This window comes from Centropristis striata, chromosome 3 (assembly GCF_030273125.1).
Source record: "Centropristis striata isolate RG_2023a ecotype Rhode Island chromosome 3, C.striata_1.0, whole genome shotgun sequence".
Taxonomy (NCBI): Eukaryota; Metazoa; Chordata; class Actinopteri; order Perciformes; family Serranidae; genus Centropristis; species Centropristis striata.
The window spans coordinates 10,855,977-10,880,584 of NC_081519.1; the positions used below are offsets into that span (position 1 = coordinate 10,855,977).

Consider the following 24,608-nt stretch of genomic DNA (forward strand, 5'->3'; position numbering starts at 1 on the left):
AGTAACAACCAAACAAGCAGCTCTGTAGATGAACAGCTGCTGACACACTATATAGTGCACCATATAATCTACTAACAATAGCCAAATGGACAAATATCCAAGCTCTCATTCTATTTCTCTATTTGTAGGCAATGCTACACATTCATTTTTCGTCTTGGTTAATCCATATCTTTGCACTATAGCCTAAGCTAGCATAGCTCTCTCATGGTCGTCATCAAATTCTGTCACTTGTTCTGTACCTTTGTTCTCAATGCTGTTTTTTTTATTCTGTCCTTTTGAACACCCCTTTTTTTCTTCTCTATTCTTGTCTTTTAGATCTACTTTTGTTCTCACTACTATGCACTACTGGGCTTCTGCTCACCTGCCCAGGTGTAATCTGAGGTGTTTGTAATGTTCTTCGTGATCACAAATCAGAGTCCAGGGGTCACACGGTGTGAAGCAGAACTAGTCATGGTCAAGTTAGCGTACTGCTAATTGCTTTCCGGTGAAGATGATGTTAAATGAAAGTCCTGAATGTACGGTGATGCAGTGGTTAGCACCGCCACCTCACTGCAAGAGGGTTTCGGGTTTGAATCTTGCTAGCGGCCCCTCTGTGTGGATTTTGCATGTTGTCCTGTGTCCCGTGTATTTTCTACAGGTTCTCCAGCTTCCTCCCACAGTCCAAAGACATATAACATATAATTGCCCTGTGAGAGTCTGGCGACCTGTCCAGGGTGTACCTGGACCCCAGTTAGGATAAACAGTTACAGATAATTAATTTATTCATTTTTTCATCCCAACTTTGGAATCCTTTTGCTCCAGGTTGAACAATAAATTGGTGCTAGCTACCACATGATATGAACTGAATGGCTTTAGTTTCTGCTGTAGAATAAACTTGTTCTCTGACATAGTTTTGCATTGGACGCATGGCTTGCTGCAGACTTTATGTGTTGGCTTGGCGGTGCTTGTTACACTGAGCAATAGTGAAAAAGTAGTAAAAGACCTAAAGTGATGATGAAATCATAGCTGCTGCAGATTTTCTTGGTAACATTAGTTTACAGTACAGTGACTTGATGACCAGCTTCTGTACTGTGATGTAATTTCCAGTGAAACAGAATATTTGAGCAGTGTACAGTTACAAAAGGGATTTAAATCTAATCCTTCATGTTTGATTGGACTGCTAAAAGGTTGGCTGGCTTAGAGTTTCAGTGTGCACACACACACACACACACACACACACACCTCCATCACCTGGGGTTCGTTCAAAAGGAGGTGAGGCAAACTCTGCCAACTTTCAACCAGCTTTGTGCAAGTGTGGGCAGCACACGCAGCACTCAGATGAACAGAGCCCGGTCTCCCAGCCCCTCCATTCTGCCATTGAGCTCCCCACTCAGCCGCCAGTAAACGTCTGCATACTGCCCACACTGCAGCAACACAGGGTGTCAAAATAGGTTAAAATAGGCCTCAGCCAAAACATTGTTTGTTCCAATTTGTTTGTTAGCCATTGACATGATTGGATAAACATCAAAGATTTGAAACCATTTTACTTTGATATAAATGCAGTCTGATACTGATGTTTTTTACATGAATTTAGTATATATATCAAGAGATAAATAAGCAGTTAACACAGGGACTGTAATCAATAGATGTACCATAATAACCAGTGAAATAACCCAGCAGTTGATTGAAGAAAAGTTTTTTCAGTGACATATGGTCAGCCTTATAACTACAAGATGATCTTTAAGTGTTTAAATAATAATGACTGAAATTCTAACCGCCTCTCAAGTGTTTGTTCTCTTCTGTCTTCCATCAGTCACCTCTGAGCTCCGTCCTCACGCCTCTGGGCTTCAGCCGTTTCTGAAACGATATTCTTCAAAGGGGGTCACTGCCAAATTGAATGCCATGCACACATGAGTAAACCAACACACTGTTGTTGCAGCACATTTCAGACAACATTCACAATTTAGAAACACTAAATTAAGTTTAAGTTAACTCTGAGAAGATTTTCCATTTCAGAGTAAGCATGGCTCTGCTTAGCTTCCACATAGCAAATAAATGCTTATAGTTAAGTTTGAACCTTTTTTTTGTTGTTGGTTTAAAGACTTTCTCTGTACTTTTACAGGCATGACATGCATTGGACCATAAGGATCAGGAGCTTAATGCAATGCAAATGTGCATGATTGAGTCTTAAAATATAAATCAGAGCCTGCAAATCAATCAAAAACATCTTGTCTCATTTACATATCTGCTTTCAAAAAAAAATATGTGAAAATTTTTAAAAAGTTTGGATTTAACTTTTGAACACAGTGCAGAGCATTGTCCTCCGACGTTAACGTCTTGCATGTATGTGTGGATGCACAAACACAAGCGGTGAGAACCCGGCATGTTTCCTGCTGTCCAGCTGTCCACCTTATTGCACTTCACTGCACGCTCGCTCTTTTCACTCGCCGTCCCCGTCCTGCTGGAGATGTCCAGCAGACGTTCCCCTCATAATACAAACACATATTACCCCAACACTAAAAAACAATGAGCCTGTTTGCTGAAGACAGCCAGTTTTGAGCTTGTGTATGTCGTGTGTTTATGTGTAGTTGCATGTTTCCGTGTGTGTGTGTGTGTGTGTTCACTGAGCTAGAACAGGGAGCATTAGGAGGTGTCTTTTGTTGCTCCTGGGGGTCTACTGTGCTCAGTCCTAATAGGAGTCTTGTGCCTGCCGTTGTCCCAGGGGAGGGCTTCTGAATGAGGGGGTCTAACTTCACACACACACACCCCCTCCTCTCCATCCCCAGCTCGAGCCCGGCCTCCCCCACCACCCTCTCCCGTCCCTTGGGACTGACCGAGAGACAAAGAGGGAGTGGGGTTGGGGTGGGATGGGATGTTTGAGGGGGTGCACTGTGGCCCCTGTCTTATTAGAAGGGTCGTGAACGTGTCACGATGATTAATATGCCGAGGTGCGTGGGGATACCCTAGAGTCACATTTATTCAACATGAGGGCTCCCAAACACACACTCACCACAAAATGGCACATTTGCATTTCCCATTAAGTTAAGAAAATATAGATATATATGCAAATGAAACTCCTATCTAGGTTTATACCATTTTGCATGATCCATTTGGACATCAACAATAGATGACCATTTCTCTCCACACCGCATTTTAGCTGCAGATTTTCACCTGATTGGCGCATGATTACACAACACGCACATGACCTCCTTTGAAGAGTTTGGATAAAGAAGTAAACTCGAATTAATTCGTCATTTTATAGATTTATTTATTTATAATATAATATTTATACTTAGAATAGTTAATACATAAAGTCCTGTTAAACTGACATAATTCACTGTAAAACAAATCAATTGATTTTACTTTTAGTTCTTGGTTTTTAACTTTTAAAGATATTCTATGCAGGATTTTCCTATTTTAAAAAAATTACAGACTCAAAAAATAAAAAAATTGTCCCTTACAGTCATCACTTATTACTCACTTGAAGTATGTGGTGGTGCCTGTCCTCTGCATGAATTTTCTTTTTTCTTTTCATTTTGTTGTGTTCAGGATGATTCTGTGCATCATCCTTTGGGCACAAAGTTACAAAAGTCGCCAAAAAAGTGCAAAAAAAAACAAAAAACAAATTGGGCTCAGTGTAAGACTGGGAGATACAGAGAAAATCACATATCATATTTCTGGCCAAATCCCTTCATCAATATTGCAACTATATTGTAGGTTTGAATTTGGTGCTTTCACAAAAATATTTACACCTTAAGATTTTGGATAAATAATTATCAGTAGTTTGTAGCAGTATAGAAGCAGTAGTTTGGTAAGTTCAGAAAATCACATCACTCTACTGTAATCGATTGTTTAAAACTTATGTCATATTACAACATCTAAAATCAAAGACAATATCGAGTCTCAGAGTTTGCTTTCACTTTATTTGAGGATAAGGGGCCAATAATTGAGGGACAATTCCTGCATAGTATGCTTTTAAAAACTAACACACTGAGCCTTCTTGGGCATTATATCATGTTAGGATCATTGGCTGGAGGTCTTGTAATTGCAGTTAGTATAGTGAGGTTGCTTTTTGTTCGGCAAGTATGGAAATGAAAATTAAATAAATAAATATCCATTTGACTAATTAAGAGTCCATTTTGACCATACTGCCAACATTAAAACACCCTCTCTGGTAACATGTGTTAACTATTCATTGTGTAACTTCCCCTCTCCATCTGTTTTCAACTGTTTAACTGGCTCAGCATTAAGGCATTTGATTATTAAAAGCATTTAACTTTGAAACAGGCCACGGTCATATTAAAACGGACAGATGGCATGGTGAATAAACCCTTATATACTATATGTCTCCCCCTAACATACACGTATAGCAGGCTCTGGGCTAACTATGGGACACAGGTACCCAGGGAGCCCACCAGATGTTTGATAGGCTCACCTGCAGGCCTGCTGCGTGCCGGCAGTAAAATTCATGTGCTGCATATGCTGCAATTATACCACAGGGAAATAAGCTGCTATAATAATGAAGTAGGCCAGGAGCACGAGGAGGAAAAGCAAACAAGCCTGTTTCCTTTGGAAAAACACAGCCTCTGTCCATACTTCACTTTACTTGTTTTTGTTTTTTAACTCTTTAGGTCAAATAAGTGCTATTACTGTATTGGGACTATCTACATCTTCAGTTTGGCCGAGGAGAGAGGTAGTGTTGCTCCAGTAGGTGGTGCTGAATGCAAAATCAGATTTCATATCCTTAATGCAGGATTGAAATCAAAGTGTTGAAACTCTGAAATATAACTGAGCAAATTGTTCAGGAAATTAAGCCATAAAACAGCCCGGCAGTTGCTGTAAAATTATGAGCTCTTTTTAGCTATAATGTGTTACAGCAGCAGGAGCAAAGTTAGTTCAGGTAGAGGCATTAAATGTCCCCCTGGTTTTCTGATCTTTACAAGCTAGCTTTTGCTCATTTTGCACAGCGCTCTGCCAAGACGTGGGGTGTAATTAAGCTGCAGGCATTCATCCTCCGTGCTCTGCCTCTTACTTGTGCACTTACAGGATCCATAAAGGCACAAATTGATTTCACCTATCAATGCAGTCATTGTTTAACATGACGTAGCTCATGTGTTGTGCATGTGTGTTTAATAACCGGGGTCCTAACTGGATCACGGTGTATGTATGGGCCCTGCTTCTCAGATTACTCCTTCTTCAAGAAAAAGGTTTCTGCTGCTCGAGAAGCTGAACCATTTCAGCTCTGCCGTGTTTGTTCCTTTTATTTTTGCTCCCAAGAACTGAACAAAAGCGGCACAAACTGTTTGCAAAGAAGAAGCGGGTGTGTGTCCGTCCCCATCTGCAGCGATCAAAAACAACAAAAAAGTAGTAATCACAAGTAAACCCCAAGCAAACTGCAGAATCATTCATTCCCAGTTTTGTGCTGATGAGCAAACACAACACCACCCACGTTAATTGCTGTGACCCCAGCAACCCACCAAAAGGAACATTGACATATTGTTTGTCCAGCGTGAGACACTGTATAATTTACACTCACTAATGACTGTCCCTGAAAATACAGGCTGAAGGACCACGTCTGTCCCTGGCTTGGCCCTTATTCAATGTTCGCCCTGGACTCTTCTAATGGATAGTCCATCTGTACCTCAGTGAATTCATATCCCTCAATGCATGCCCATAATTCAATTACAACACTTCTTTAGTGTAAAAAAACAAAAACAACCCAATGCAGTGTTCTCTCCTCGTCAATTGAGGTTTGATAAACAGTTTACTATTGGCTGGAGAATCTCCACCCTAATCAAAACAAAAACAAACTGTGGCTGTTTCTCTCTCTCTCTCTGAGATTTTAAAAGATTCTCTGTTTTGTTTTGTTTTTTAAAAAGAGGCATGTTGTGAAGAAAGACATATTACCATTGCCATGGGTCGACCTTGACCTTCAAACTCAATCTGGCTATTAGGCCTGCCCCTCCCCAGCACCCCTGAGATGTAAAGAGGCTGACGGTTTTGACCCCTGATCCCATTTCTTAACTAGGCTGAGGTGCCAAATAACCTTTTGACCCAGGAAGCATTTGCAGGTTGCCTGAGCAACCTCAGATTTAGCAGTGATTGACAGGTCCGAACTGTTTTTTTTATATGTTGTTGTTTGTTTTTTTTAAGAGAAACAACCACACTCCTTTGCAAGATAAATGACAGAAAAAGATAGTTTCTTTGCAGAACTCTAGAGTTGTATTATGTGAAATATGCTCAGAGAAAATGGGCGGATTAGATATTCTATTGTACTCAGTTGGCACATTACTATGCCAGATAGAAGCAGAATAAATTTCCCTTAATAAATGAACGCTTTACATGGAAATGAATGTATGAATGCAATGGATGGATGTCATTATATCAGATGGAGGTCTATGTAAATTAACCATGAGCAGAATTGACATGTGGTGCAAATCACAGAAACACCAGAGCCAAGGATCATGACAGGAATAAATCTGCCTATTTTAGGAGACTGCTTGTGTTTTTTGACATAACCCTTAATCCACACCCCAAATATATTTTCAACATGGGTAAGGCCACTAAAAAAACTTGAGATGTTTTAATTTTGCTAGTTGTAATGTAGGGGTAGACTGTTTCATTACGACTGACCCAGGGGAATCTAAGGTTACCATCTGGCCACTGGCCACCATTACTGATTCTTGTTTTAATATGCAAATAGATCTGTTTTTCCAACCTTGATGTAATCACAAATGTAACCTGCCTGAATGGGCCGAAACATCATGTGCTCATGTGATAACAGACAGCCTTCATGTAGATGTGGCTAAAATGAGTAGTCGGACAGAGAATGGCAGAAAGCAGCTCAGGCTCAATGCATGTACTCCATGTCTTTAGTGTTGGGTGGGTTACTTTTAAAGCTTTTATTCTAAATACTTTGGATTACTTTTTCGAATAACACCATGATGCACCCGTCCACCAAATTTCATGAAAATGCGGCCAGCAGTTTTTCAGCACTCCTATAAGTAATCTATGTTTAAAGACAGTAACTATATTTAGAGTTACCATCAATTGAAACTGTAATGGAATACAGTCACTGATATTTTTAATGTAATCACATTACTCCCCAACACTGCCTGTTTTAAATGCAGATACTGATGATCTTCTCTGCATTAGGATTATATTTATTTCTGTAAATGACGTGAACACAAACTCAAGTTTAGGTTTTTTTTTAAATCCCATATCTGTTAATATTCATCAAAGAACAAAGAAAATTGGAATTGCATCTAGAAACAACCAATATCACATACAGGGGCATCTCAATGAATTAGAATATCATAGAACAGTTTATTTATGTCAGTGATTCAATTCAAAAGGTGGAAATAACACATTATATAGATCCATTACACACAAAGAAACATTTCATGTCTTAATTTATGTAATTTCTTCTAATTATAATTTGTATGGCTTACATTTAAAGAAGACCTAAAATTCAGTGTCTCAAAAAAATTGAATATTACAAAAGACCAATTTTCAAAAGTATGTTTAATATGGAAATGTTGGCCTCTGAAAAGTATGTGCATCTATATGCACCCAATACTTGGTTTGGGCTATTTGACTTGAACTACTGGAAATGGACTTTTCCATCAAATTCTAATGTATTGAGATGCACCTGTATGTTAACAGCACTGAACAAATGGTGCATACTTTGTAAATGAACATTTGGAGTATCATAAAATGTGCCAACATGTGAATAACTTCTCAGTGATGTGCAGATCTGGGTAGTCTCTGGCTTTAAGATATTTATTGTCAAGGTGCTGAGTTAAAGCCAAGAAATCAACACTGTCAACTGGCCCCTTTAAAATGTCTATTTTATTACATTAGTTAAAGTACAATGTGTATCTCATTGTCAGATACAGATGAATAAAACATTGAGTTAATTTTCACTTGACGAGATAAGGAATTTGTGCTGCATTCATGTGACGTCGGAATAACTGGTTCATATTTCATAACTCATCTGCTCCTTAAATGTTGGTGATGGATTAATTAAAGCAGAAAGTAAACCCAGAGCAGTTGGGTGTTACAGTGTCCTTACTGACAAAATACTGTATCTGTCTTGACTACTGTCTCTCATTTCATGCAGAACATAATATTTGTTAGTATCATAGAGGACAAAGTTTGTACTTCACGAACAAAACTTTCCTATTTTCTGTGTGAATTTATGAAAGCTGTGCTAAGAAGTGTGAGCTAAAGGTCAAAACACTTCTGAGAGATGTTGTGGATTCTTTGTGCCCCTTCGGGAGTAAACTTTTTTTTTCTTCAACAGAGCTCGCTTGGCTCCATCAGAGAGAATCCCTCTCAGTTATGTGGCTCACTATGATTGTTGGCATATGACTATATCCACAGTGAAATATTGAGATGGACGATAATATTGGTGTTGTTTATATACTTTCTTTTATACCTTTTATATTAATGTATGTTAGATATTAATTAGAATATTAATTAGAATTTTAGAACATTTAAGCCCATTAACAGCACATCCTACCCTGGTCAGGGTTATTTTTAAAATACACCCACACGACCCATCATGAGAGCCAGTTGGGTTTTTTTAACACCATGTTGGGCCAAGTGGCTTTGTCCATTAGCCAAACCCCAGAAGTGCATGTTCTGGTGAAAGTTTAAATGTCTTCTAGGGCTGGGCAATATATCGATATAAAAGATATATCGATATATTTTTAAATGTGATATGGAATAAGACCATATCGCACATATCGATAAAATAGAAATAAAAGTGATTTCTTTATATATAAATGCTGCCCTTACTAGGGTTTGTCATATTTGTTTTTTTGTCATGTTCATTATTCTTTTCTCATATAAATATATTTATTTCAGAAAAAGATTGGCCTATTTTATTTCATAGGCTATTTTATTTAAGATATTTTATTATTTAAATGGCATTTCATGGTACTCTTGTTGTTATGCAGTTTTTGTGTTCACTTAAATAAACGGTTTCAATAAAGCTACCTGTCACATGTCATATTTGACTTTGACTGAACATTTGCTCTCACTTTGCGATAAAAATATCGGAATATATATCTTATATTGATATTCAGCCTAAATATATCGGGATATGACTTTTGGTCCATATTGCCCAACCCTAATGTCTTCATTTGTCAAAAGTGGGAATATGACAGGTAACAGGGAGAGAGAGAGAGATGACAGCGAATTGCATGCAACAAAGGTCACTTTATTGGACGTGTACTTGGAACAGTTACAGAGCTATTTCAATGATGATGATGATTGTGATGATATACAGAGTATATATAGTAGTATCTGTGTGTGTGTGTGTGTGTGTGTGTGTGTGTGGGTATATATATATGCATATATATATATATATTATACATTTATATATATATATATATATATATATATATATATATATATATATATATATATGTATATATATATATATATATATATATGTATATATACATATATATAAATGTAACTGTCCTCTCTTCAACAGCGGAGCCCCTGGTGCAGGTGAACGGGAAGCCGAGCTGCTGCTTCTTCAAGTTCAGCCCGAAACTGATGTTCACCAAGGTGCTGAAGGCCCAGCTGTGGGTGTACCTGCGACCGCTGCAGCAGACCTCCACCGTCTACCTTCAGATCCTCCGGCTGAAGCCCGTCACAGAGCAGGGCAGCCGCCACATCCGCATCCGTTCCCTGAAGATAGAGCTCAACTCCAGGGTCGGCCACTGGCAAAGCATTGACTTTAAGCACGTGCTGCAGAACTGGTTCAAACAGCCCCACACCAACTGGGGAATCGACATCAACGCCTTTGACGAGAGCGGCAATGACCTGGCAGTTACCTCGCTGCGACCCGGGGAGGAGGGGCTGGTAAGGACCCTCAGACCTGTCCCTGGGGCAAGGGGGGGGGGAGGGGGGGACGAAGACACTTCTCTTATAGCTCAGGTTTATGCAAATTTTAATTCAGATGCAGAACAGCCGCCAAAATCATTATTTAAAAAAACTTGATTTGAAGATGGACTTAAACAATTTTCACAGCTAAAAAGTGTGGAATTGATGTAGTCTTAACTTTTCCACTTACATGTAGTGCTACTTATCACCACCATTATCATCATTTGTCTTCTCTCAAATATAATGGGACTATATAATAATAAATATTCATTTAATTTATAAGCACCTTTCTAACACTCAAGGACACTGTACAATAATTTAAACAAGACAAAACAGGGAATGAAAACAAGACACAAGAAATATAACAAAACAAAGAGTGCGATGCAGACACAAAACATAAAGCAAAGAAAAAAGAAGTGTGCCACAATCATACGGAGAAAGCTAATTGGAACAGATGAGTTTTGAGTCTGGATTTGAATAGTGGGAGAAGAGTCGGTATTTGCTTATAGTGCATACAGCTTCAAAAACAAACATTTGGAAAACTCACCAGCAGTGTTGTTTCCTTCCTCAGTTAAGTTAACAATCGCTTCTGCATGGTGATTGATTGACACATGTAGTTCGGTAGAAAGAAAATAGTTCCTGCATTAAACTGCTCACAACAAGGTCTGTGGATTATCTTGAGTAACCGAAACACGATTTCTGGAAAGAGACATTGCTGTTGGATTTTTTCAAGTTGTTGTTGTTGTTGTTGTTGTTGTTGTTGTTGTTGTTGTTGTTTTTGGTGCTTTGAGCAGCACAAGCCGAATGACATTCGGCTCCATTGTATTTGAGAGAAGGCAGACATCTCTACGGCTCTCCTACACATGACAACTCACAACAAATTACTCTAGATTAAAGATTAAAGCTACAGGTCAGAGGGTTGGGTTGACACCATGTTTTTGTAAAGCTCATTAATTCCATCAGACTAAATCACAAAGTTTCACTGTTAAAGAACAGCGTCCCTCTGACTTATGTGACAGTTTCATCACAAACATAATTAGAGAAACCTCCACAACAGTTTTTGAAACCGAATGACAGCATGGGGTTTTTTTTTATGGTGTTCTTGGTGGTTTGATGTAATTATCTGGAGGGGGATTTTGACAACCCAAAAATTGTTGCAGCAATTTTTGGATTGTTACATAGTTAAGCATGGAAATGGACTTCAGAAAGCCAAATATTAATGTTCTGAACCATTATACATCTTAAGAGATTTAATTAACTGAGTAATTGATTAAGTAATTTTTATTAGATATTTATAACCAGGACAACTTGACACACAGTGCTCATCTCAAATTAATCTTCAGGTCCCCAGCTTTTAGATGATGCACGTCACTTCTATGTGGCATTTATTGTTGACCTGCTATCTCCCCCTAAATATCCACTGCCCACAACCCCTAATTCTCTCTCAAAGAATGCTAAAAGTGTGAAACATGTCAGTCATCACTAGGGATGCACTGATCCGACTCTTTCAGTCCTGAAACTAATACCTGGGCTGTGGGCATCGACACTCTGTATCTGTATCAGTGTTTCATTATTAAGCTGCAGCCTCACTGAGTTGAAGTGACTAGAATCATTCTTTGATGTGTAAGGAAACATCAGGTTTGACATAAATATTGTTGTCATAGCTTTGTAAAATCAAATGTGACAAATGTGTCAATGTAGATATATAATTACTGAAGTTGTATTGATTATTAAAATAATAATAACAATAATAATGCATAATTGAACTGAAAAGATCAGCCCCACTTTCACCAATACTAGATGCAGCTATTTAAGTCAGAATCCCTCGTCGTGATCGCTCTATATTTAGTTCAGTCCAGAGAAAACACAGCTGCTTAGTTTGGATCAGCCTTCAACATATTTGCCTTTAAGAAATCCTACATTTATTGTGCATCTACTGTGCACACGCTCCATTTTCCATATTTTTTTTCCATGCAGTTGTGAAAACTGAAATTATTCCTGACAAAAGATCACACTTTGTAAACTATAACTGGATTGTAACTGAATGTTCCTCCGAATAGTTTCTTCAAAGAGTGAACCATTCAGCTGAAAGGATGCAACCAGGATTTTTATCTTTGTTTGTTTTGCTTTTTATTGAGTTGAACTGAGTTGATGTCTAATGTAATGTTTGGGTTTGCTTGGATGAGTTCAAACTTTAGTCTTGAAGCAAAACCATCCGTGAATCATTAATCCAGTTGGAAATCCCAGAGTTACTGCGACTGATGTTGAGTTACATACAATATCTACGTTGAATTATGTAGGCCATTTATCCCAGTTAAGTTAAACCAAATATTTACCAAGTGGTCATTTGGGTCAGATCGTCGCAACACAAATCAGAGGTCAGCTCTGGTGTCTTGGCCAATAAATCTCTGCCCTCTGAGCACACAGCAGTGTGCAATATTATTCTTGAGCAAAAAAACAAGAAAAGATCAAAAACACACGCAAGCGTACCAAATAAAACAAAACAAAACACGCAAGGAAAGAGTCAAACGCTGCTTCTCCCTGATCCTCTGGGTCTTTTTTTCTACAACAAAGGCCCTAAAGGCCAAGCTGACATGGTCTCACCCCAATGGCCTTTCAGCTTATTTCCTCTTTTGAATGCGTCACACAAAACTGTGCTCGAGCCCAGCTGGAATCACTGTGGGGAGAGGAAGGCTTTGTAAAACAAACATGATGGAGTAAAATATTTGATCCGCTTGCTTTGCCCAAAGGTCAAGGTTATGGTAGCCTGCAGATGACCTCCAGGGTCACGGATCAAACCAAGTATACAGAGACAGCCATCAACGTTAGAAGAAGGATCGTTTCTATCAGAGCTCTTTATATCACTGCTCAAATGGCACATTGTGTTCCTACTCTGAAAATGACAAATGTCTTTCATATGTTTTTGTGAAATATCAGATGAGCAGGTTTTGAATTTCAAGCAGTTTTGAATCTTTTTCGTTGTCACTTTCAGCTCGTTTCAGCATTGAACTTATGGGTAAAACAACTGGTGGTCATTAGCAGCTGTTAGTAATGCTGCATTAAATCACAGAGTACCTTGTTTTTCCAACCTGGTCTCACAGGAGTCCATGAAATAGCCACGGATTTGCTTAACTCAAAATCCGTGGAATAGCCACGGAATAACTCAAATTTCCGTGAAACTGACACAGATTTCGCTACAATGCAAGTTAATGAGTCATATCCCGTGGCTATTCCAACATACCAATATGGAAGAAATATCCTATCTTTATTCAAGAGCGTAGATTTTCAGTTTGAGAGCATAATTTGTCTTTCTCGTGCTCAGATTTGTTCTCCTCATGCTCACATTTTGCGTTTGCACTCAGATTTCTGCTGCTTTCTTTCAAAATGTGTGCGTACACTTAAAAACCACATGCTTGTGCTCACATTTCTTCTTCTTGGACCCAAACATTCTCTACGCGCTCAGATCTCAACTCTGCGCTCTCAAAACTTTTGTGCTCGGACTCAGAACACGCACGTCCTCTCAGGTTGAGGTGTCTGCTCAGACTGAACGATGTCCCGCCCTGCACTTAAAATAGTGTGTTTCACCAGCCAATAGGGAGACAGCTAGATAGTGGCCCCGTCTTAGGTGCGTTCCCTCGCCCTTTTGAGCGTACTGTTATTGAAACTACTGTATATGATCGATGTGTTTTGAGTTGTCGCAACATTTAGCAATGAACTTACTTGAGGTCTTTGGACATCCATCTCGTCTCCCATTCATTCGCTGCCGCGCTCCGAATCCTACTCAAAGTCTTCTTCTTGTGAAAGCATTACCAACATTAGCCTAATTATGCGCCCCCTGGCTTTGACCGCGTAAATAGGACGGTGATACACTGCATTACACGCACCAATGTTATCCTCAAAACATTATCATCATCATAGTGTATTTTTCATTATACCTTTTTAATCACGTAGCCAAGTCTATTTACCCATCATCTCTTGTTAAACGTTTCAATAAGAGAATCAGCTGGTTACACGGATTGTATTACTGTTACATTAATTTATCAATTAAAATTTTAAATCATAATAACACATGCAGCAAGAGTGCAGCGGATGGGATGCGAACCGGCGACCCATGGTTTAAAATGCAACAGATGAGAGTGTACTTCACCACTGGACTATCGTAACACCGCTATACTGCCTAAAAAAAAAGAATATATATATATATATATATATATATATATATATATATATATATATATATATATATATATATATATATATATATATATATATATATACATATACAAATAATAATAAAAAAAAATATATATATATATATATAATCTAAACTACATTAACTCTTTTTAGGACTACTTAAGATTAATTCTACATAAATATGCTGCGTCTTAAATAGGTGACGATTCAAATAGCTGGCTAATATGGTATATTGGTGTATTTTAAGAGAGAAGCAGTTTTGCAAACAGACCATATACCCGCCCCTCCGGAGCGCTCAAAAGGGCGAGGGAACGCACCTAAGACGGGGCCACTATCTAGCTGTCTCCCTATTGGCTGGTGAAACACACTATTTTAAGCGCAGGGCGGGACATCGTTCAGTCTGAGCAGACACCTCAACCTGAGAGGACGTGCGTGTTCTGAGTCCGAGCACAAAAGTTTTGAGAGCGCAGAGTTGAGATCTGAGCGCGTAGACTTTAGATTTGAGCGCGCACAGGACATATTTGAGTGCGAGCGAAATGTTTGTGTCCAAGAAGAAGAAATGTGAGCACAAGCATGTGATTTTTAAGTGTACGCACACATTTTGAAAGAAAGCAGCAGAAATCTGAGTGCGAGCGCAAAATGTGAGCAAGAGGAGAACAAATCTGAGCACGAGAAAGACAAATTATGCTCTCAAACTGAAAATCTACGCTCTTGAATAAAGATAGGATAATTCTTCCATATACAAAGTGATTATGTACATTCACTGAGTGAATATTTAGAAAATAAAACATATATTTCTCGCTAGAAATGTGATCAAAATCCTTTTTTATGCAGAAACTAAGTCAAAATATTGATTTTTTCACAAAAAATTAGAGACCTGTCCGCCATGTTTTTTGTTCTGACCACCGGGACCTTAAAAGTCACGTGACTTGGAACACGAATAGCCACGGGATATGACTGTCATTAACTTGCATTGTAGCGAAATCTGTGTCAGTTTCACAGAAATTTGAGTTATTCCGTGGCTATTCCACGGATTTTGAGTTAAGCAAATCCGTGGCTATTTCACGGATTCCTTTGAGACCAGGTTCTGTTTTTCACACAAGGTGAGGTGTTGATGGATGTCAGATTTATTCCCGTGGGAAAAACTAACTAGACCTGATTAAGGAAATTAAAAACTGAAAAACTTGGGCTTATGAGGTAGTTTTGCTGCCTTAACATTTGTAGTTTTGTTGCAACGGAAAATAAGAAGTGAACCAAGTCTAAAAATAGGTTTCTCACAGGACACTACCTTGGTCTCCTGGGGGGCATTCCTGTACTTGACCCTTTCATCCACCACAACCTCTACTACTGAATCTTTCTGGCAGAAAGCCCTGAAGGCTAACTTCCCCTAAACTACAACATTACAATGTATTTCACATGATTCACAGCAATGTTAGCTGTGTGAAATGAGAATAAAACCAGGTCGCGGTCAGAGTTTTGATCCACAAAACCAAACAAAGTTCCCTCCATTAATCAAATGTTCTGCCAGTGTTTTCCCTCAACGTCGGTCACATTCGGGCTTCACTAGATAAAACCTTTTGTTTGTGCTTTCTAGGACTCCATGTCGGACTCTGTGCTGGTCATTTCCTGACGAAAGCTTACATTGTTGCACATTGTAGGGGAGCCATATCCTTTGGAAACCGTCCTGAGGTCCTTTACATAGAAATCTGTCTCCATGCTGTTACAGGCCAGATCGGAGGGGAGGTCTCAGCTTTTGAGTTAGGTTAGGTAAGAATGCATTCACACTGAAGAAGCCATTTCTAGAGTTCAGTATATGTAGGACACCAAACTGGTCCAGTAGGTGTCACCTTTGTCTTTTGGGTCACTTATAATACAGGTAGAAACTTTCATTCAGGGGACAGGTGTTGCTGGACGAAGGAGCACCAGTAGTTTTTTGAATGCTGCACCACGCTGTGTCAGGTGAATGCTGCGTTGGCTGTATGGAGATTTATGGACATAACAGGCATGTTACAGGTTGAAAACCATTAGCGCTGAGGCATAAATATTTCATCAAAAGCAATAAGCGGAGGTTGGACTTTCTTGTGAGGCAGTGAGGGCATCAATTATTAGTCTGTCCATTCAGCCCCTCAGTGGCTTTAAGCCGCTACACACACATTGGCAATATAAAGCGATTAATACATGTAAATTGCTTCACATATTATCTTTATTTGTGTGTGACAATCAGCTGGTTTGGTTGTTTTTACTCTCATGAGTACAACAATGTTTTTATACATTTCAAAATAACAGCTAGTGTGTCCGGGGAATGTGGTTATTACTTGATATGATGGAAAACCATCATGATGTAGTACTGCTGCACCAGGAATGAAAATTACTGTGCTTGTGCTAGTTGATTTTTGATCAGCATTTTTAATTTGTCTGAAAACATTTTAATAATAGCATTAATGATGAATCATTTCATGCATAGTTGAAGAGCCCTAGAACTGGTCAAACCTAATGGGATGCAGCCTTTATTAATGTTATTAATTGAGATTAACTTTTTTTTAAGGCCCTCACTCTGGATAACTTCTCATCATCCTTTAACTGCAGTACTGTACTCAGAAATAATAGCTTTTTATAAATCACAACAAACCACATAACGAGCAAATCAGAGAATGTAACTCAACCAGTGACTTTAGCTTGTATTTGATTGCGTTTTGAAATGCCCCCGTCCACCTCCACCTCAACTGTATCGTCATTATCATGAGATATTGTTAGTGCTTGAACACAGAGTAGATTAGTAACGCTTGAAGTCTGTCTTTGTCTCCTGGATGTCAAAGCAAAGATATCCTTTTGTTGTAAACGAAAGCACTATGCTGTTGGATAAAGGAAGAGCCTTCTGACATTATATATAAATTATATATGTATATATTTAAAAAAGGGGTACAAAAACCTTTTTTTAGGGCACTCTACCTTACCAACAATACATTTTGCACTATGGGACGTTCATGGCGTGAGGAGGTAAAGTGTTGTTTGTGTTTCGCCAAGCACAAAAGAGCTTGTACAGTATAGGTTAAAGAAGAAAAAACTATTCAAGCTTCTGGTGATAAACCATGAACTAGAGAGGTTATCACTTCTTTTTGATACCATCACGCTTTCCTGACTCTTGTCTGAAGCGGGGGCCTGTCCATACACTCACACACTTTTATCCAATCTGGAACCTGGACGTACTGTACCAGCGGCCTGAAAGGCCTCCTGCCCACTTTGGGTGATAACTCATGTGTATAATAAGTGTCTGGATCAATGAACATAGAATGCTTTAACTGGAAATGGCCCGCCCACCAACTTTAATCTGTTACCATGTTAGAGAGACTACGTCCTTTTGACTTAAAGGGACAGTTCACCCCAAGTTCAAAAATACATATTTTTCTTCTTACCTGTAGCATTCTTTATCAGTCTGGATTGTGTTGGTGTGAGTTGCAGAGTGTTGGAGATATCAGCCATAGGGATGTCTGCAATCTCTCGAATCGGCACCAACAAGACTTTGTTGTGAGGCAGTGAGGGCATCAATTATTAGTCTGTCCATTCAGCCCCTCAGTGGCTTTAAGCCGCTACACACACATTGGCAATATGAAACGATTAATACATGTGAATTGCTTCACATATTATCTTTATTTGTGTGTGACAATCAGCTGGTTTGGTTCTTTTTACTCTCATGAGTACAACAATGTGTTTATACATTTCATAATAACATCTGGTGTGTCCTGGGAATGTGGTTATTACTTGATATGATGGAAAACCATCATGATGTAGTACTGCTGCACCAGGACTGAAAACTACTGTATTTGTGTAACTAGTTGATTTTTAATCAGCATTTTTAACAACAGACATTTGTCTGAAAACATTTTAATAATAACATTAATGATGAATCATTTCATGCAGAGGCCTTCCCTCTGGATAACATCTCATTTTATTCACAATGTTTCAGTCCTCAAACCTTCATAAAGCAAAATGTATGTGCTACAACATGTCATTATGCAGAAAAGGGTTCTCTGTCTATTGTTGTGTGAGAGGATAAAAAAATGGACGGATTCACAACAAATGAAAAGACTGATACAACTCTTATGTTTGTGTGTTAAATATGAAGCTTGAGTGAGAAGCTTAGCATTAGCATAACAACTTCAAACAGGTGAGAACAGTTACCGTAGCTCTGTTTAAAAAAGCTTTAAAGCTGTTTGGTTTGATCCGTACACAAACAGAACTGTAAAAACAACACTTTGAGCTTTTAAGGAGACTTGCATGCTGTACAATTTCTTGGCAAATAACCGCCGTGAGCTGTAACTTCCCAGAGTCTTGTCATTGCCATGGGGTTGTCAGGCAACCAGCAGAGAAACAGAAGTGCTGGGCGGACGGATAAACTGAAGAAATAGTTACAAATACGTGTTTTACTCTTCAGTTTGTGCACAGATTAAAGTAACAAGGTCAGTTTTTGGGGTGTTGGTGGCCACTAAATTATATAATTTTTTTTTATTTTGGGGGTGAATTATTCTTTTCAGGGGCATCAAGTCCCTATATAGGCGTGTCTTCCATCAATGAATTTCTACGCACATTTTGAAGATTTGCATGAGAAAAGTGTGATGGAAACACAAAAATTAGATAAACCTTTCAAAAATGCACATAAAAGTTTTTAGGCTCGCTTGAGGTGGTTTTTGTCTTTTTTCGAAAAAATAGTTAATACGGTAAACAGGAAATGGAAACGCATTTTCTGGATAATGTTTAACATTAGCTGTTTCCGCTCTGCCGGGCCAAAACGAGCTGACATGAAAGAACAATTACAAGTTTCCCAATTGAATCCAATTCCTGAAGTCTTCTGTTCATTTTCTCTCGTGGGTGTTGTCTAATTAACAACCTCTTTTTTGTTTTGTTCCAATCTCTACTTCTTCTACTGTTTACCGACAGATTACGCTGCCATCTTCTGATGAAAGTACATTTATGCAGCTTTGTTTATTCACTCTAAACCAGTTGATGGAAACATTCCTAAATTTCGCTTCAAAATTTGCTTTGACTTTAATTGAAACAGGGCTGGTGTTGTCATGAATATGGTTTTAACTTTGGCGGCCCAAATTGTCCAAAAATCATTAACTTGTTGTCAAATGATAGTATTTTCCTGAACTGCTTTGTCGGCCTTATTGTTGTTCTCTTATAACCACCTCTCCCTCTCTGCTCTGCCTCTCCTCCCCCTGATTCCAGCAGCCGTTCCTGGAAGTAAAAGTTCTCGAGACGACCAAACGCTCTCGGAGAAACCTCGGCCTGGACTGCGACGAGCACTCCACCGAGTCCCGCTGCTGTCGCTACCCTCTGACTGTGGATTTCGAGGCGTTCGGCTGGGACTGGATCATTGCCCCCAAACGCTACAAAGCCAACTACTGCTCCGGCCAGTGCGAGTACATGTTTATGCAGAAATACCCACACACCCACCTGGTGCAGCACGCCAACCCTCGAGGCTCCGCAGGGCCCTGCTGTACACCGACCAAGATGTCCCCCATTAATATGCTCTACTTCAATGACAAGCAGCAGATCATTCACGGCAAAATCCCAGGGATGGTGGTGGACAGATGTGGCTGTTCTTAGGCTGCAGGGGAGACACACACTTGTGTACAGCCACCATCGCATCAAACCACCCAAAACCCTTACGGAGCTCTCCCCTGGCACCAGAACCCACTCCTCTGCACCAGATTTCACTTTTGCTCAGTCACAAAATCATCCCACTGGGTTTCCATTTTTCCAGTAATTAAATTGATTCTTACTGTAAAAAAAAAAGAAGTTATAAATGAAAGATGAATCAAAAAAGGACTGAGTGATGGAAATACAGTACATTATGAATGATTTAAAGAGGTTGTCCTTGTGGAGGAGCTTCAAAAAAAAAAAAACGATAAATGAGACAAAAGTATGTTATAGAGTTTGTGCTAGTTTTGTGGGTTTTTCAAGTCTTTTTTTGTTTGTTTTTTTAAAAGGCATCTTTGTGAAACGTCCAGGTTAGTGGATTGAGATGACAGGAGACATAAGCATTTACAATATTTTTTTAAAGCAGTCCTAAGGTGAGTTTGGAAAAACGTAATTTTACAGATGTGCTTACTTACGGGTGAGATTTGATTCACAAAAAATGTTTGCAAGGGGGGCATGATCAGAATTATTCTGCAATCTATCACTTTAACAAAAAGAACTAAATCCATGCTAATGTGAGGAGGGTTTACTGTTAGAAATACTCTTAGTATAAATCCAAAATGTTGTTTACAGATGTTAGAGATGTGTTCTCGAGATGTAAAGTGTTGAGGAGATCCAAAACCAAACCTATACCCTCTATTAATGTATAACACCCCGGTGTGACATTCTCGAGTATCTACGAAACCTTTCACAGTTACTTTGATCTTTTTTTATTTGCAGTCTTGTAAAACTCAAAAAGGAAAAGGGAAAGAAAAGGTTCTACTCTTTTAAAGCGGACAAGTAAAACCTGTGTAGCTATTTCTGCCATTCTGCAAGAGTAGATAAGACAGATTTAGGTTTCACTTCCACACTAAAGTCTAAAAAAACTAAGTACTGTAATGTAGACGCACTCTAAAGGCATTCGGCACTGCCTGGTTGAGGAGGAGGAGGAGCAGGATCCTGCAGGATGACAAGAACCCGACACATTTTCTTTCTTCTGCGTGACAAAAGGAAAATACAGTCTAACACCTTCAACTTTTGCATTAAATAACAAGTAAATGCACTGTTTCATAACTTGAAGAGGCCTGGGACTGAGCATGTAACGAACATAAAGCAAAAAACCTGACAGAAATGCTCAAATGTTCACCCTGCTGTGAATTATTGAGCTGAAAATAGCAAACAGGATTACAGTATTATGACTAGAAGTTTACACACACACACACACACACACACACAGCATGTACAGCATGTGTGTTAAAAATACACTTTAATTTAGAAAGAGCAGCAGCTTCATTACTCACGTTGAGCCAGTTCACTCACTTCTTCTCGATACTAGTTTCAGAAAAAGGAAAATAAAAATGCAAATCCTTTAACTGCAGTACTGTACTCAGAAATAATAGCTTTTTATAAATCACAACAAACCACATAACAAGCAAATCAGAGAATGTAACTCAACCAGTGACTTTAGCTTGTATTTGATTGCGTTTTGAAATGCCCCCGTCCACCTCCACCTCAACTGTATCGTCATTATCATGAGATATTGTTAGTGCTTGAACACAGAGTAGATTAGTAACGCTTGAAGTCTGTCTTTGTCTCCTGGATGTCAAAGCAAAGATATCCTTTTGTTGTAAACGAAAGCACTATGCTGTTGGATAAAGGAAGAGCCTTCTGACATTATATATAAATGATATATGTATATATTTAAAAAAGGGGTACAAAAACCTTTTTTTGGGGCACTCTACCTTACCAACAATAAATTTTGCACTATGGGACGTTCATGGCGTGAGGAGGTAAAGTGTTGTTTGTGTTTCGCCAAGCACAAAAGAGCTTGTACAGTATAGGTTAAAGAAGAAAAAACTATTCAAGCTTCTGGTGATAAACCATGAACTAGAGAGGTTATCACTTCTTTTTGATACCATCACGCTTTCCTGACTCTTGTCTGAAGCGGGGGCCTGTCCATACACTCACACACTTTTATCCAATCTGGAACCTGGACGTACTGTACCAGCGGCCTGAAAGGCCTCCTGCCCACTTTGGGTGATAAGTCATGTGTATAATAAGTGTCTGGATCAATGAACATAGAATGCTTTAACTGGAAATGGCCCGCCCACCAACTTTAATCTGTTACCATGTTAGAGAGACTACGTCCTTTTGACTTAAAGGGACAGTTCACCCCAAGTTCAAAAATACATATTTTTCCTCTTACCTGTAGCATTCTTTATCAGTCTGGATTGTGTTGGTGTGAGTTGCAGAGTGTTGGAGATATCAGCCATAGGGATGTCTGCAATCTCTCGAATCGGCGCCAACAAAAATATATTTAAAAAACAAAAAAGTAATTTCTCTTTCCAGAAATTATGACTTAAGATCATCCACAGACCTTGTTGTGAACTTTTTTCTTTCCAATGTTAGAGCTGGGGCTCTTAAAGCCTCCCACACTCTGCCCTGGTTCTTTTGTTCTAGACCTGGTTCTTACAAAAGGCTCAAAACAACTGAATAGAGTTTACCATGTATTGAAAGAATAATAGCCAAATGCAATGAGCAGCGCTGGACTCTGCTGTGTCCACGCTGGGATCACAAGTCAGAGTGCCAAAACGTTCTTCAATTCACAGTTTTCTTCTGGGTGTGGGACCCACCCCGACAGTAGGTTGGACTTTATCACAATTGGTCAATTTTGGATGGTGACACAGTAGCCAACCCATACTGGACACCTTGTGATAACACCCGCTAACTGTATCCCTGCTCAGAAGGAAGCGTGCACCTTCTCATGGACAAGAGACTCCTTCTCATGACAGCACAAGATGTAAACATTAATGTCATCCTCCCTGCCGGAGCTGAAATGGAATCTTGCTTTAGTTTAGCTTCTTCTGTGTTTAAAACAACCCCATATGTCGTTGTGTGTACAGCAGTTTTTTACAAACCATGTTAAGTTTATTGTGAGCAGTGACCTCTAGTGGCTGTAGCAATTAAAACAAGGTGGAAGTGAAGATATGGAGTATAAAGAACGCCAAGGTACACTTTGGGAAGGCGGGAGGGGTGGTGCTTGAGTCAAACAAAGACTGGTGTTTGTGTCCCAGTCAAACCAAAAGTCAACATTTTATGGGTTTAACCTCCATGCAAAGCTACATCACATTTTACGTCATGTGTTTGTAGCCTATTTAACTACCACAACTTCCCTAAATACTTAACATCTGGCAGTAGTTAATTTTGGTAAAACTATGTTTTCCTACACATGAGAGAGTAGTTTTCCTGCCTAAATCTAAGCAACAGGAGACCATGTGACGACATTAATCGGGTGTTTTAAAATAGCAGCAGGATGCGTTGATCTCCTAATTTAGGAAACACTCCTGGTGGTCGTATTAGAGGGTGGGAACAAACAATGTATGTGGTCCAGTGGTTAGTAACAGGGTTTTGATTTCTGGAAAGAGACAATGCTGTTGAATTTTTCAGATGTATTTTTTGGCAAGTGCCTTCTAGCTCCATTATATGTGAGAGAAGGCAGACCTCTCTACAGCTGATATCTCCAACAACTGGCAACTCACACCAAAACAATCAAGACTGATAAATAAAGCTATGGGTAAGAGAAAAAAATATGTATTTTTGATTCAAGGGTGAACTGTCCCTTCAAACAATGTGTCGACTGACATGTTTTTGCCTTTGTGTGTATTTTAAGTGAAAGCACCCATGTAAGAATGGGAGGAGTATCCAGGGATTGTTAGCCAAAGTAGAGGATGACATGTGTGCTGTAACTTTTGTGATCGCAGGAATATGCTAGAACATTTCAAAGGGAGGAAAAAGCTGGTTTAGGGGCAGTGGTTGGAAATAATTCAACTGGTCAATTGTCTATTTATTAATATTAATTACAATGCATTTCAAAGTCTGTCTACCTCACTTTAGCCTCCTAAAAACCTTGCTTTTTTTAATTTGTCATCGATTAATCTGTGCAAACATTTAACCCATAAGAACCCCCTCCCCCCCCAAAAAAAAAAATGTAGATGAAAACCACAGGGTCCCCTTGCTCTCAGGTTCAGATTGAGTTATTGACAGAGTGACTGATGGTAGCGGCTCTGGTAATGTGTGGTCAAAAGAAATAATTAGCTGTGCCCACATCTATGGCTTGTTGAGAAGTTGCATTTTGAATTTTAGTGTTTGTATACTGGTATGTGTGAGAGTGTTTTCATATAAATATATGAGAGTAAGAAATCTCTATGTAAATACCTACCCAAATGTTGACATTTATGATGTTTTGGACAGGTTCGCCGCTTCTAATGTTTTTCTCACTTTCCCCCATCATTCCTCCATTCTTTGTGTAGTTTTTTTTTTTTTTTTAAATCACCCCAACTTTGTAGTTTAATGGTTGTGCATATGAATAACTGTTCAATTGTTATTTTTGCCTTTTGTTGTTTATTTACTGTCATTTTTCTTTTGTACAATAAATCATTTATTTAGCTTATGAGATTTGTTGTTTATTTCTAAAAAGCTCTGATGCCAAATATTTCCTTCAAATGTTGGTCGAGACCAAAAACAGAGCCAAAAGATAGTGAATATTAGAAACACACCTCCAAGTCCATGCTAGTGTTTATCTCTGTCTGTATAAATACGCCACTGTTTGCTAACAGGTACACGTCTATCAGTTTTCAAACTCACTTTAGTTTGAACTTTGAAGTGTCGACAGTTCGTGACTGGATACTATGTAAAATGATGAGTAGCAGAAGGTCGAGAACTGTTGTGCTGTGAGTTTAAAAGGGTGTGTTAGCGACTGGCTAGTTAGCTACCTGGCTTGCTAATTTACCAGTTCTTTCATGCCACATTGGTTATAGAAAATGAACCCACCAGCAGACTTGATGCCTGTGGCATTG

The 24,608-nt window shown here is 39.0% G+C and overlaps 1 protein-coding gene across 4 annotated transcripts in view; it reads left to right on the forward strand.

Annotated features, from left to right (window-relative positions):
• The window catches only part of LOC131968207 (growth/differentiation factor 11-like), a 39,710-nt gene extending 15,508 nt beyond the window's left edge, over window positions 1-24,202 (forward strand). For 3 of the 4 annotated variants that reach the window (XM_059328979.1, XM_059328978.1, XM_059328980.1), the window contains 2 exons: window positions 9,485-9,858; window positions 19,300-24,202. In XM_059328979.1, the coding sequence (XP_059184962.1) occupies window positions 9,485-9,858; window positions 19,300-19,680 (755 nt within the window). In that variant the 3' untranslated portion in view covers window positions 19,681-24,202. The remainder of the gene's footprint in view (window positions 1-9,484; window positions 9,859-19,299) is intronic. The other variant, XM_059328981.1, reaches the window with a different exon arrangement.
• The last annotated feature ends 406 nt before the right edge of the window (window positions 24,203-24,608 follow it).